At 45.8% G+C, this 13,786-nt stretch overlaps 1 protein-coding gene and 1 long non-coding RNA gene across 3 annotated transcripts; one reads left to right on the top strand and one right to left on the bottom strand.

Annotated features, from left to right (window-relative positions):
- Positions 1 to 107: 107 nt before the first annotated feature.
- On the bottom strand, positions 108 to 1,607 carry LOC115252047 (uncharacterized). The gene is made up of 3 exons (XR_003890495.1): positions 1,573 to 1,607; positions 1,017 to 1,094; positions 108 to 845 (listed from the first exon to the last, which is right to left on the bottom strand). It is a non-coding gene; the product is annotated as an uncharacterized lncRNA (long non-coding RNA).
- A 108-nt stretch (positions 1,608 to 1,715) lies between these two features.
- LOC101072045 (CD151 antigen-like) lies at positions 1,716 to 12,107 on the top strand. 2 transcript variants are annotated; one of them, XM_011609922.2, is made up of 9 exons: positions 1,716 to 1,860; positions 4,008 to 4,092; positions 5,727 to 5,918; positions 8,796 to 8,870; positions 10,312 to 10,416; positions 10,504 to 10,659; positions 10,863 to 10,949; positions 11,032 to 11,129; positions 11,220 to 12,107. In XM_011609922.2, exons 2-8 carry the CDS (start codon positions 4,009 to 4,011, stop codon positions 11,089 to 11,091), a joined length of 759 nt encoding a protein of 252 aa, XP_011608224.1. In that variant the 5' UTR covers positions 1,716 to 1,860; position 4,008; the 3' UTR covers positions 11,092 to 11,129; positions 11,220 to 12,107. The 2 variants fall into 2 exon arrangements, with proteins under 2 accessions (XP_011608224.1, XP_003969674.1); XM_003969625.3 differs by having other exon boundaries at positions 1,717 to 1,876.
- Positions 12,108 to 13,786: the final 1,679 nt, after the last annotated feature.

The raw sequence follows: 13,786 nt of genomic DNA, 5'->3' as shown, positions 1-13,786 counted from the left end.
ACATGGGGAAAGAAGCAAAGGCTGAAACGGAAGCAGAAGCAAATGTGACCGAGGAAGCAGCGAAGAAGAAAAGAAAGAATTGTCTCATCAAGATGGTGCAAAGAATACAGTCGTTCATGAAGAGGAAAGCAGGGTGATTGACCCTGTCTCTCCATTTAACTCCTCTACATATACAGTTTCTCTTCTTCAATTATAGAAGGTTTTTTTTAAAAGACTTGATCACTTCTGTCTGTATTTACAGCCTGCTATCACCTCCTGGACTAATGTGATGAATTTCACAAGACATTCACAAGTCTTTTAATGTCTATAGCTCTGTGCTCAAATGGGATGTTTAATTCAGTTGGAATTAATGTTGAGGCTCATCCCTGTATATTTCCCATAATGATCTCAGCAAGACTGCAGTTTCAGCAGAGCGGAGAGACATTTATACATTGGATATTTCATATTTAAAAGGTTTGGGAGGCACAAAACGTGGCTCTACATATGTACTATAATAAAATAATAAACATTAATAACAACTGGGGTTCCTACACACTCTCATACATCAAATACATAGTTTGAGACACAGAGATGAATTAGTCACAACGCTAAGAACTAGCATACAGCAGCAGGCTTTATCAAAGGAACCAGGTCCCCATCAAACTTACAAACTCTTTTCAATTATTTTCTTCACACATGCAAACCTCGTCCACACAAACACACAAATATTATAATTTTATACAACATGAATAACACACACCAACAAATATTGCAAATTTATACTAATATCCTTAAACTACTAATGCTGTAAATCAAAAACCTCCCTCAGGATCTGCTTTTTGGCACCAGTTCAAATTCCTCTTTCACTGAAATAGGAGAAAGAAAAACCAAACGCTTTATTGACAGAGACATGGTAAACACTTAAAACATGAAGCACAACCGGACAACTGACAGGAATTATCTACATTCATGAATCAAAGAAGTTGATCAGGATGTTAAAAAGCTGTTAAAACTATATCTACATTCTCAACTCTCACCTGGGATGTAAATGTGGCCCAGCAAGGAAAAGCTGTTCAGCCTGGAGCACCGACGCATGTTATGAATCATGACAAGCCCTGGAATGACAGTAAGTCATTGACTTCAAAATCTATTCCAGTGTGTACAAATTAAAACCAAAATACATGTCCATATATAAGTGCTACTACTGCTGGCAACCTTTTCATACCTGTCAAGATACTGTATAATCTTACATAGTTTACGAGATAAAGTTTTAAGGCTAACAAACCTGATGCATAACATCAAAAATGGAGCCGGTTTAGAGCAAATGTCAGATTCTCCATCACCATGGTGACTTTGAGGAGAGGGCGGCAAAAGACAGTCGTAAATGTTAGGATAAACGACACTGTGAGACTATTCATTGAATTATTGGCCAAATTGCATGAACCAAGGCTGCTGTGTAATGTTAATGTTTCAAACAAACGACCAAATTTGAGGGTAAACACCCTTAGATTTGAAAATTACATCCGCTGTCATGTCTATATAGAGAATACTGATAAGAGATATGGATGGGTGGATGATTTAACTTTTCTTTACCACCTCTCTTCAGCAAGTGTCTGCAGACATTGGAAATTCGTGGCCTCAGGAAAAGGAGAAGAGCGTTGGAAAGGTGGAGGCAGCCCGCGGGGCGGAGTCAGACAGCCGGGCGGTGCCAGCAGCACAATCGGGCCAACCCCACTCATTTCCCAGCGCCATCAGTTTGATTTCTAAAGCTTCTATCTTCTCCGAACTCCCAGCGAGGCCTTCATCGAAGCAAAGTGGAATGAGAAAGGGCTGCATCCGCGGATAAAGCATCGCGTTCGGTCGTTTGGCATCGAGAAGAAGGTATTAAAAACCGCAGGTAAGAATAAGCCGGAAGTGGTGTGATTGTTAGCTCACGCTGCGGTGTCGCATCACCCGGCAGGACAAGGCAGGACTTGTTGTCTTTAGTTACGGCCGAAGCATTTTTATGAAATCTGGCTCAATCGCACAAGCTTTTCCTGTTTTGCTGTGTTTTTGAATAAAAACTGTTTGGTGGATTGTCGGCAGTTGTGTTTGGACCGGGGCTGGCTGTAACTTTAGCGCCGGCGTACTCTCACGGACGCATTCACGTTTTCTTTTACCTAAAAAAAAATCACGACAAATTCTCAAAAATTGTTTTTTTTTAAAATAATGGTTTAGTCGACATTGACATTCGACGTAGATTGTGAAGTCGAGTTTGCAAAACCCACGAAAGAATGTGGCTTGTAAGTGGTTTTAGAGCTGAGCCCTTGTCGGACCCAACTAGCTAGCATAACTTTCCTTATATTTAGACTCAAATATATTTATGATATAGATCTTTTCCATACAGCTAAAGGTTCACCACCAATCTAAAAACAGCTGTTTGATGTCTAGAACATTTAAGGGGCTTTGTTCTCTTCCACTTGTGCTCTTTTATCCCGGGGATGTTCCATGGATGCACAAATCTATTGACACCTGAATTAACGTATGAAGCGACTTCTTTAACTAAATTAATTAAAACTACTTTCAGTGTGAGATGAGGATGCAACTCGGAGTGGTTTATTTCTGCTTTACTGATGAATCCTTTTGGTTTATAAAAGTAGGTAAATTATCTTGCAAAATCCTGTTTCTTAATGCAGGTGAGTGGTTCAGAACTCCAGTTTATTGAGTTTAATGTGGACATAAACACGTTATAAGGTGGCCCCAGACACATTCTAAACACTGTGAAGATAACAGACAAATCTTTTCACTAAAGGAAGTGCAAAAGCGAAGGAGTTAATGTTTTAGAAACGTGCAGTAAACTCAGATGATTGTAGTTTGAAACATTTCTTAAAATCATAGAATAGATGACTATATGTTGGCATTCATTGAGTTTTTTAGTTGTGAATACTGGGATCATCTGTGCTTGCATAAAACTGCAGTCACGTCTCAAAACATATAATTTATGCTCTCTAACCTGTGTTTTTATATATATTTCCCTTTTGCAAACACAGACCTATTCCAAATCATTACCACTATAATCTATTTACTTTTCTATATTTTTATTATTCTGTTTATTGCAGATTATTCTGTCTAATTGTTAAAAACGATCGTTCTCCAGAATTAAATCCTTTTAAAAAAAATAAAAAAAATAACGGATCTTCATCAGTGTTTTTCAGGCTCATGAACACCACTTGGCTTTGTTTGACTCAGCTGGTTTGAAAATGGGGAGTTGTCGATGAAATGCTGTTTGGATTTAATTACCGTAAGAGGATGGTGCTGAGAGTGCTCACCATAACAGATGGTCCTCACACACACACACGCACGCACGCACGCACGCACGCACGCACGCACGCACGCACACACACACACACACACAGACACACACACTCATTCATTTAGGTGTTGCCCACATCTGAACTGACAGTAAAAGCAGGGGTGGAGCAGGAGAGTCAGAGGATCTGGAGGAGGGGGCGAGTCTGGGCTTGAACAGCACCTGAACCACCAAAAACTGTGACAATTAGAAAAGAGGTGAGACAGGAAAACGGCAACAACGCCATACGACCTATAAACGTCCATGTGCTCAGCCATCAGTGTTGGGTTGTTGAGGCGAGAGCCCACCAGGGAACAGAAATCATGACATTTACCTCAGGTTGCCTCTCTTGTGCCCATCCATGACTCGTTTCTGCTGGAAGACAATGATTTTCCAGGAATGATTGTGCAAACGGGCTGATTCAGCTTCCTCTAATGACCTCAGTCAAACTCCCTCAGATCAGGTTTCATTTGACTGTACAGACGATGTGCAGCTTCTGTTGTCTGTACAGGTGAAAAGAACAATGTTGTTTCCTTTTAGGCTTTGATTCTTCTGTGAAGTGCTCAGTTTGCTCATTTTGTTTGTGACTGTTTTAGTCTGGTATGTCAGGAAAACGTCAGTTTTCCCTCTTTGTGAGGAACCTCTTGTTTTCAGTTGGCAGCTCTGTAATGTCTGATCTAATATTTGCTGTCTTTCCCAGCATGGGGGCCTACGAGGAGCCAAAGGAAACATGTGGAACCATCTGCCTGAAATACCTCCTGTTTGCGTTCAACTTTATGTTTTGGGTGAGTCTCCATTCTGCCGTCGTTGGGCCTCCGCTGAGGGTTTGAGTGCTTTTCCAGCGGCTCTAGAGCAGTGACGTAGTTTCTGCAGACTTTCAAAGCACTTAAGACTAAATCTCTGAGTCTGCCGAGACATGAGGCAGGAGACAGGAGTTGGGCTGTAATGACGTCCTGGTCAGTCAGTAAACACGGGTGATGAATGAGAAAGACGAGGAGAAACCATTTTATCTTCAAACAGTCAAAAATAGGGATAATTGGCTGACCCCTGCTGCTATGCTGGCTCTTGGAATCAGCGCAAAGTTGCATATTTTCACAGACACAACGGTGCGTTCAAAGACCTCTGAGTCCTCTGAATTTTCCCGTAATGAGGACACGGCGTTCCAGGAGTGACCCGACTACAAAAAGCTGGCACATTTGAATCAGAGGCATAAAATGATTCTAGACGAGGCCTTGATTCAGAGTGTGAAATCACACTCGCGCCTCTGCCCATATGCGATAATCATCTGTCTGCCTGAGAATCTGATGTCTCAAACTGGCAGACGCTGCTGTGTCTCTGCAGCGCCACATACGGCGTTATCACCATACGGATGCTTTATTACTAAACGGGCTCAGTATTTCCACACGCTCTAATATCATTACACACCTCACGTGTACTGAGCTGCAACTCTGAACGTTCAGGAGCAACACGTGAAAATATGTTTCTTACCACTGAAACATTGGTGTCACACATCCCGAGTACATTATTATTCAGTTAGACAATAGTAATGCCATTTAGTGGCTAATGTTACATAGTCTAAGTGTCACAGAAAGCCATCCAGGCAAAGTGAATTTGAAAGTTAAAACAAAAAGTTGGTGTAGAATCTGTACAGTCAAGAAGAGTGTTCTGTCGGTTTACTTCCACTAGGTGGCGACAATGTTAAACCTTAGTGCTTCTAACTAGTTGGAAAACCAGAGAAGAATCACAGCAATCATTCAGTGCGACTTTAAATTAATGCAAAATACTGAAACATAATAAAAATGATACATTTAAATAGCTTTAAGATGGAATTCTGTGATTCATCTGTTTTACCTCTCACATGAAGCTAGGGGAAATAGAAGCAACAAATAGAAACAAGTCTGGAGTTCCTAATGGTGTAGAGTAATTTCTTCTGAGGTTTAATAAAGCCTGTGGATTGAATTGTGCTCAGCACTGTGGTATGTTTTATTTCCTCTGCTCAGGGTGCTACAGCCTGCCTCTCCCTGTTTCTCCTCAGTAATCATTCTCTTCCGTAAAAATGTAATTGGAAATTAGGCAGGCCGTTCCATGGCTTTGGCGTGATGATGGATTTTGGTTGCAGTGCCTCACCATCTGCTGTCTGTTGATTGCCATGTCTTATTAGTGTAATTTTCCTATTTTATTCTGATAACAAATAGCTTGAGTGGAATTACTGACTTTTATGTCTGTGTTTTAGTACTATGAGTCTAATCTGTGTGTTCCAACAGTTGTGACATTTGAACCTTTAAAAGCAGCTCTGAAATTGCTGCTTATTTTCCAATTTTAGGTGCTATACACAGTTAACGTTGACATCTAATATAGCAATATAGATTTCTTGAATTACCGCCATTGGCAGAGACTGAACTCTCTCCTCTGTTCCCAGTTGGCAGGGGGTGTTGTGATGGCCGTGGGGGTTTGGACCTTGATTGAGAAGACTGACTACATCAGCCTTCTTCCCTCTATGACCTACGCTGCCTCTGCCTACATTCTGGTCCTGGCTGGAGTCATCGTCATGGTAACAGGCGTGCTCGGCTGCTGTGCCACCTTCAAGGAGCACAGGAAGCTGCTCCGTGTGGTAAGAGATCACGTCATGCTAGCGAGAGATAGTGGTGGTGAGAAGAGGGCTTTACTGTTCCTGTCAATGTTGCTATTTTTGAGGAGGGCAGAACGCAGCCCAAATGATTCATAAATAAGCTTTTAGCAGCACTTTTTGGCTTGGACTAAAGGACACCGGTGTGTGTCATTTATTCTGCACAGTCTGTACAGAGAACAAAAATCTACACAGTATCCTAAACACACACTGTCGGGTTTACTTACACTAATATTGACACACAAACACACACCACACATACACACAGCCCACTGTAGCCGCGCCTCAGCCATGTGAAGGTTTGCAGAGCCGCGCATCATCTTTGGCCTTGTTTACTTTTCGTCAAAGAACGGTCCTCAGCCAGCTTCTGTCCAACAAACAGCCAGTGTAGTCAGCAAGTGGAAGGAAGAAGTACGGGAACTCTCCCAGGAGACCTGGGCTGCCATGTTTCAGAAACAGAAACTGGGGAGACTTGTCCAGGAGAAGGACAAACCTTCTCCTTTCCAGTGATGGCGCCAAATGGAAAGCAGCCCAGCCGAGCCTGGTCCCACCTGTGGAGAATGTGACTTCATTACAAGTCTGAGTGTGTCTCACTCTCCTTACATTTCGCAGAGGCCGTGTCTCAGGAGGTGGAGCAGGTTGTTCTCTGATCGGAGGTCAGCAGTTCCAGGCCAGCCATGTCCTCAGTTGCCTCGGAAGTGTGAATAATTTCAGCTTTTGACCAGTGGGAGGAACATGACTGCCGCCAGCGTGTGAATGTGACAAATGTTGTAGACACAGGTGCCCTTCACCAGTCTTTTTTTAACAGCGTTTTAAGAGTTTGGTCCGCCTGACTTTAAAACTGGCATCTTGGCAGTAAGGTACCATTATTGGGTGTTGTGTTTTCATTATATACTTGAATCTATGCAGACTGTATGTTCAATGCATGGTTTATAGTGGTGATTGCTGTTATATTGGCTGCAGCAGGGTAGGGCTTGATTTGAAATCCGTGCACATCTCCTCTCTGTGTGTGTTTTCTTGAATGCATCAGGAGTGGAGATCAGTCGTGAATCACATGGAGGGAATGAAAGCAACAGGAGGGAGGGGGATTGCCAAAGACATAATGCATGTGTGTGTTTAAGGGTGGGTGGGTGTGTGCTACGGTTGTGTGTTTATGGGTGGGTGGGTGTGTGCTACGGTTGTGTGTTTATGGGTGGGTGGGTGTGTGCTACGGTTGTGTGTTTATGGGTGGGTGGGTGTGTGCTACGGTTGTGTGTTTATGGGTGGGTGGGTGTGTGCTACGGTTGTGTGTTTATGGGTGGGGTGTGTGCGTGCGCTACGGCTGCTTATGCACACCCGTGCAGTGACGTGTCCCATTATTGTTCCTATTACTCTGAGAATATCTAATCGAAATATGAAGACGCATCTACACACATCCAAGAATCATTTCTTCCAAACTTCAGACCAAAATGTTGAGTCTGAATCTGAATTTAGCTGAAGTTCAGGTGTGAATGCGCCACAGATTCCAACGTATGACCTTTTGGTCTCCCAATGCAGGGGTAACGTTAGATTGAAGGCATCGGAGTGACGGATGGTGGATAATGCTCGTAAACAGCCGTACGCTCCCAAGACGTCTGAGACAGGAACGCAGCTGCTCGTGGAGCCTGGCAGAACCACGCCTTTCCTCTGCGTGTGTTTGTCTTGTGCACGCTGGAGGCTGGAAGAAGGTTTATGGAGGAAAATAAATGAAAGCACCGCAGAAGAAGCAGCCGCTGTGAGAGAAGGATGCAGAAGAAGAAAAACGGCAGTAATATCTTTAGTCCGGATGCCTCCACGTAGCGCACGGTTGAGTCTGGAGCCTCTGCAGCGCTTTGGAGGAAACCCTTTCATATGCACGACTCTGCAGAGTCACTTTCGCACTAATTGCACCGCGGCCTCAAGTCGCGCAGGAGCCGAAATGGCGGCGCTGTCGCCTGGGTTCACCGTGTAACTCCGGCCGCCTCGCCCTTCTGGAGCGAACAAAAGATTCTCGGTAACAACACGCGCACGTCTCTGTCCGTGTGTGTTATGTGGGCAAAGGCTGACCCCCGCTTCAGGTCGGCTTTTTCTCTCAGCAGAGATCAGCCGATCATCTCGGAGATGTGGAGTCGCGTAAGTAGGTGTTTGTTCCTAAGATGATCCCATCAGCAGGACCAAACACCCACAGACAGTCTGAGCTTCCCTCTGTGTCTCTCTAAAAGCAGCAGAAGAATGGAGGGCTGATAACATCTGTTCTTGTCTTTAACCTCTGACAAAACTTGGATTGAAGAGCAGGTTTGGCCTCTAGCCCTCCCCAGCCTGGTCATAGCACAGATACTCCTGATAAACTCTAACAGCAAAGCTCACCTGAGGACAGTCACAGTTCTGTCCCCGCCGCCGCTCAAACATTCTGCCTCGGAAGACGCTGACTTATTTAGGAAACACATTCCACCTAAATTTGGGCAGATGACACGAATGTTCTGTTCCTGGGTCCGTTTTTGGTTATAGCACAAATGCATAAAGCAGGGGGTTGGGAGATATTTCTGACTTGGGATTGCACATTGTTGAGCGCGCACGTGTACCTGTGATGAGCTCACGTCTAAACCCTGTCTGGAAAGTCTCATCGTGGATGACTCGGACTTGCACGTGAGCAAAAAAAATTGATGACTTGGCTACAAAAGCCATCTGCTGCTGGCCTGTAGATGGTTTTAATCTGTCCTCACTGTCATGTTGGCTTTTAATTAAGTCCAATACAGTCCGACCTGCTGCCATTTTGTTGCTAAGTGCCTCTCTGTCCAGGCTCCCTGTCTGACTTTAAATGCTTCCTCGCCATTTTACCTTACACTGGCTTCCTCTGCTCCCCAGTACTTTGTGCTGCTGCTGTGTATCTTCCTGTTGGAGATCCTGGCTGGCGTCCTGGCGTATATCTACTACCAGCAGGTAAACCCTCAGACCCTCAGACAACACCTGTCAGCTTTCACTTCTTCCTGATTTTAGTTGTTACACCTCCTGAAACATAACTTAAATTCATGTATTCTTCCGAGATATTTACAATAATAATTCTGAAATGGACTAGATAACAACAAGTGGGAGTTAACAATGAGATTCACCACAGACACACCCTGTGTCTGCGAGTATACACACACACACACACACACACACACACACACCCCAGGAAAACCATTGTAGTTAAGCTACACTGTCTGGTCTGCTATTGTGCCCCTACCAGTTGTTGACTTGACTGTACATGCCTGTCCCCCTCTGCGTCCACGCACAGCCCATCCTCTGATCAAACTGTTTTGGCCCGTTATTGTTTGATAATTGCCCGTTTCTGATCAGTCGAATGGGACGTAACGGTGCCACGAGCCGAGCAGCACCTCTGCCCGGAGGTGCCGCTGCCATCATTATAACGGCCTCATTCATAATACAGAGCTCGTCTGAGAACACTCGCTGACCTCCTCGCTTTGCTCTCAGTTCGAACTCGGTCTCACTTCACAAAAAATTCTTGCGGGACTTGCTGGAGTCTTTCAAGGTGCTCTTCCTCTCTGCCGCTCCTCTCTTTTTCTCTGTCTGGTAATTAATGGTGAGCGCTGCATTTGATTTGCTTTTATTCCGGAGTACAAACATCCCCCTTTTTTTTTTCAAGCTCACAAATGCAATTTTCGCTGCATTTAGGCTGCAGGAGAGTTGTGTCTGAGCAAGCCTGTAATTTGCCTGGGTACTTCAGGAGCTAGAGTTAGATCCACTCCCTCCAGGAAGAACATCAGAGAGTTCAAATCAGTTGATCATACTGGGAAAAGAAAGTGAGCACGGCGTCAGCCGATGAATGGCTGGTGCTGATGTATGACAAATGCATCATTTGGAAATGTATGTAGATGTACTGAGATGGTTTTAAATCTTAACTCGGTCACTGCCGCAGCTCTCCAGGCTATCAACAGGTAAAATATAAAGCTAAACCCCTCCTCACACCTCCCATTATTCCATCCCTCCATCTTTCCCTGCACATTGCCACTCCCCGTATCTCTCTTTCCATCCCCTCCCTTTATCTTTCAGCCCCTTGATATCTCCTTCATGCTTTGATTTACAGCCGTTTCCCAGCTGGCTTGTTGCCATAGAAACTGAGCCCCCCGACCCATTCCTCCATTGAGCATTTTCTGCCACTGGTCTCGAGAACAGGAAAAATGACTTCCTGCGTTTTGTTTTGGCCCGTTTGGTCTTCCCCTTCCTGGTTTGAACGGCTGCTCATGAAGTGCATCGTCGAGAGAGCCTTTAGAGTTCAGATCTTATTAAAGGTCTGCGCCAGTGCAGGCAGAGTTGTTTCCTGTTGCTAATAAGTGGGGGCTGCAATTGTGTGTGTGTGTGTGTGTGTGTGTTTGAGCAGCTGAACCAGGAGCTAAAGCAGAGCCTGAAGGAGACGATGACCACCAAGTATGCACAGAAAGGCCACGATCAGGTCACCAAGGCTGTGGACAAGCTGCAGCAGGAGGTGCGTGTTTGAGCAATAACCAGGCTGCTCTGATTCCTCAGCTGAATTGGGGGCTTTTAAATGCTTCTAACACTCGTCTCTCGTCAGTTCAAGTGTTGCGGCAGCAACGGCTCGTCCGACTGGGCCGAGAGCATCTTTATTCGCTCCGGAGCCAACGGCAGGCTGGTACCCGACAGCTGCTGTAAGACCTCCACCGAGCTCTGCGGCCTACGGGACCACCCCTCCAACATCTACAAGGTGGAGGTGAGACCTGTCGAAGGAGTGGGCGTGGCTACCCTCCGAACACTCGCGTCCACGTCAGCCTTAGTGTAGCACCTGTGCGGGCGTGCGTGTGCATCGTGCGCGACCTGTATTTGAAGCGCGCGCACGAGCACTTGTTTACAGTGAGGACGGAGTCGCACTCCCACATCAACTGATCAACAAACGACGCTTTGCTGCTCTTCCAGGGAGGCTGCATCAGCAAACTGGAGGAATTCATCCTGGACCATCTGAAGATCATCGGAGCGGTGGGCGTCGGGATCGCCTGCGTACAGGTGAGCAGCATGATCGGGGAGGTGGGAGTCCCCCTCGGCTTTTTGCTAAGATGCCTTTTCCCTCCCGTCTCCGGATCCCCAGATCATAGGGATGGTGTTTACATGCTGCTTATATCGCAATCTGAAGGCGGAGCCATACTAAGGGACGCAAGCAGGAGGGGAAATGTGTGGCTGAAGGAGGTAACCTCAGCATCACTGTCGCACCCAAACAGCCCAGGTTCTTTCTTTTTCTTTGCACAAACTAATAATCTGCTTGGGAACTCATTTCAGCAGCCAGAGGGGCAGAAAGAGGCCAGGTGCAGGTGTGTTGAAGCCATTGGCCAATCCTTGTTTAATCCTCATCTTAAAGAGGAACTGAGGGGGATTTGAGCAGCGGTTGTGTAGACGAGTGTGAAAAATCCTCCCCGGGATTAAAACACTGGAGTTTCCTCTCACTCGGAGCGGCCTGATACTGAGCTCCTCTTATGTAGACGGGGAAAACTGACACTTGCAGAAAACACAGATATGAGAGTTGGCTTCTTCTTTTTCCCGCTCTGCACTTTATTTTGCTCCGCTTTCAGGTTTTATAAGCCCAAACTCAAATTCTGCTTCTACCCTCACATTTACAACCATTCAAGTTAAAAAGAGGCCTTTTAATAATAAAAAAAATACTTTTTTCATATGGTAAAAATTCTTGAGGAGCTTCAGTCCAGTCTGACCTTTTAGTGGCCCCTCAACACTTTATTTTTTTATCGAAATAAAAACATGTACCACACCAGTGCCAACATTTTTAACCCTCTGTGCCCCGACGAGGCCGATGCTCATAACGTTTTTGCTGACCACGCATCAAAGCAGCGCTGCTGTTCTTTTTGTTTTGTTTCTCACATTTTCTGGATGATCAGCTGATGCCAAAGTTGTCAACTGTAACTCTGTAATCACCTCTGCCTAATGATCTCTTTTTTGAGTCTTTTTTTTTTAAAGAAATTGTTTTTATAAATGAAGATTATGTTTAGTTTTCTACAGATCATGACTATATTATTGTATTTAACTGGTAGAAACTACTAATCGATCATTGCCGGTGGCGTTCTGTCCCGTGTGCCTTGGAGACGCCGCTGAATCACTGCTGTACTTTCTGTCTGTGATGGTAATTTTAGTCTGAGTAAACACTGATCAACAACACTCTCCTGCTTCCTCTTTGGTGTTCCATCACACAGGTCTGTTTATTAATAAATTGCAAAGTAGTTCATGAATAAACCAGGCAGTTTAATTACTTTTAAACACATTGCCGCACTAATCCTCGACGACGTCCTTCATCTCAGAGGTTTCGGCTCGTGTCTTCCCGACCAAACGTGCTTCTCTAAAGGCAGAGCTCACCTGCCCGTTACCACCGGCACTTGGACAATTGGCAGCAGTTTAGCGGCGCATTAGCGAATGAACCCGGAGTCAATTCTCTAATGTCCCCCCTGCATGGTTGACTGAGGAGCCATTTTCAGGACGGCCCCTGGTGGAGACTATTGCCTTCATGGTGGCCACTGGGTTCAGGTCCACCTCAATGCCCTTGTGTCACTGGCACCAGTGTCATGACTGCCATTAGCAGCTGTTGCGCTGTGATACCACAGGGGGGCAGCACGTGCCAGGCTTTCAGTGTTACGCCACCAGACTGACGAAAACAGCTGGTGTGCGTGTGCGTGCGTGTGCTCATGAAGAGGTCTGGGTGGAATAAAGGGGAAAGTGTCGGGCACACGGTGACAGATACCTTGTGGATGTCGACCTGTCGGTGGAAATATCACTTCAATGATTTACTCAGATGTACAGTAATTGCGGCATATTGTAACAAGAAGGGGAATTATTTAGATCCAGGCTAAGTTGTTTCCAGTTGGAAGGTGCTCTTACATCTAGTCTTTGGAACGCTGAGTCATCCCTGCACATTAAGCCTCGGCGCTTTTTGGTTTTTGCTCGTCCGTGTTTCCAGCAGAGTCCAAGTAGTTCAGCACCTGCTTCCTTTAACGCGCTGCTTTTCCAAGTCGCCGACATCTGTGGAGCCCAAATTGTCGTCCTCCTGACGTGGCCATTGTTGCTCGCCTCCCTCTGACTTTAAATGGCTGACAGAAATGATGACCGGCCTTTGAACAGCCGGTGTCCAGCCCTATTGTGCCCCGCCGATGAAACCTATAATATGAAGAGTTTAATAAATGCCCCTCTTCCTCCTCCCCCTGTTCCGCCCGCTCCATCGCTCTGACAGATTGCATACAGGCTAACACAAGGGGTATGCTAATAATGCCAGCACATGACATTTCCAAAATATCTCCTCCAATTCTCTTTAAGCAGTTGTCCGGCGCATGGACGTGTCCCCCGCTGCACCTTGGCCTGCTGGCCTGACGTATGCTATTTTCAGTGTGGGGGATGGGCCGGCGTGGGCCTGCACGCGCTTCTGTCCCCACCATTTTTTGTTTTTTTTTTATCCCTGGAAGGTGATTTCTCCGCCAGCTGGAGAAAAGAGAAGTCGTGCTACGGTTTAGCAGCAGCTCGTACGGGACGCGCTGTGGTCCATGTGCTGGCGTACGCCGTGTCGATTGTCAACTTTAACGTGGCGGTCCGGGGTTAAGGGGCGGTTGTTCGTGGTTGGGTGTCACGGTGATTTATCATGCGCTAAAAACGCTCCCGTCGTCGCTGGGGTCGGGTAAAGGTTGAGGTCAGATGATTCTGGTTTAACGTTACGTACAAGGAAATGGGAATGAATCCCTGCAATAAACAACTTGATGGTTCCTGACCTGTGGATCGCGACCAAGCCGAGAAGTGGTTTGAGAAATGCCAGAGGTCACCATGAGCAAGGCAGCAGGGTGGACGGGCCTAGAGTG

The sequence above is a fragment of the Takifugu rubripes genome, chromosome 13, assembly GCF_901000725.2.
Source record: "Takifugu rubripes chromosome 13, fTakRub1.2, whole genome shotgun sequence".
Classification (NCBI taxonomy): domain Eukaryota; kingdom Metazoa; phylum Chordata; class Actinopteri; order Tetraodontiformes; family Tetraodontidae; genus Takifugu; species Takifugu rubripes.
Note: the sequence above shows the minus strand (reverse complement) of the source record. Positions and strands in the feature narration are given on the sequence as shown.

Coding starts and splice junctions, on each gene's coding strand:
- LOC101072045 (XM_011609922.2), top strand. CDS start 4,009: ATGGGGGCCTACGAGGAGCCAAAGGAAACATGTGGAACCATCTGCCTG. Junction 5,919..8,795: donor ACAGGAAGCTGCTCCGTGTG/GTAAGAGATCAC, acceptor TCTGCTCCCCAG/TACTTTGTGCTGCTGCTGTG. Junction 8,871..10,311: donor CGTATATCTACTACCAGCAG/GTAAACCCTCAG, acceptor GTGTTTGAGCAG/CTGAACCAGGAGCTAAAGCA.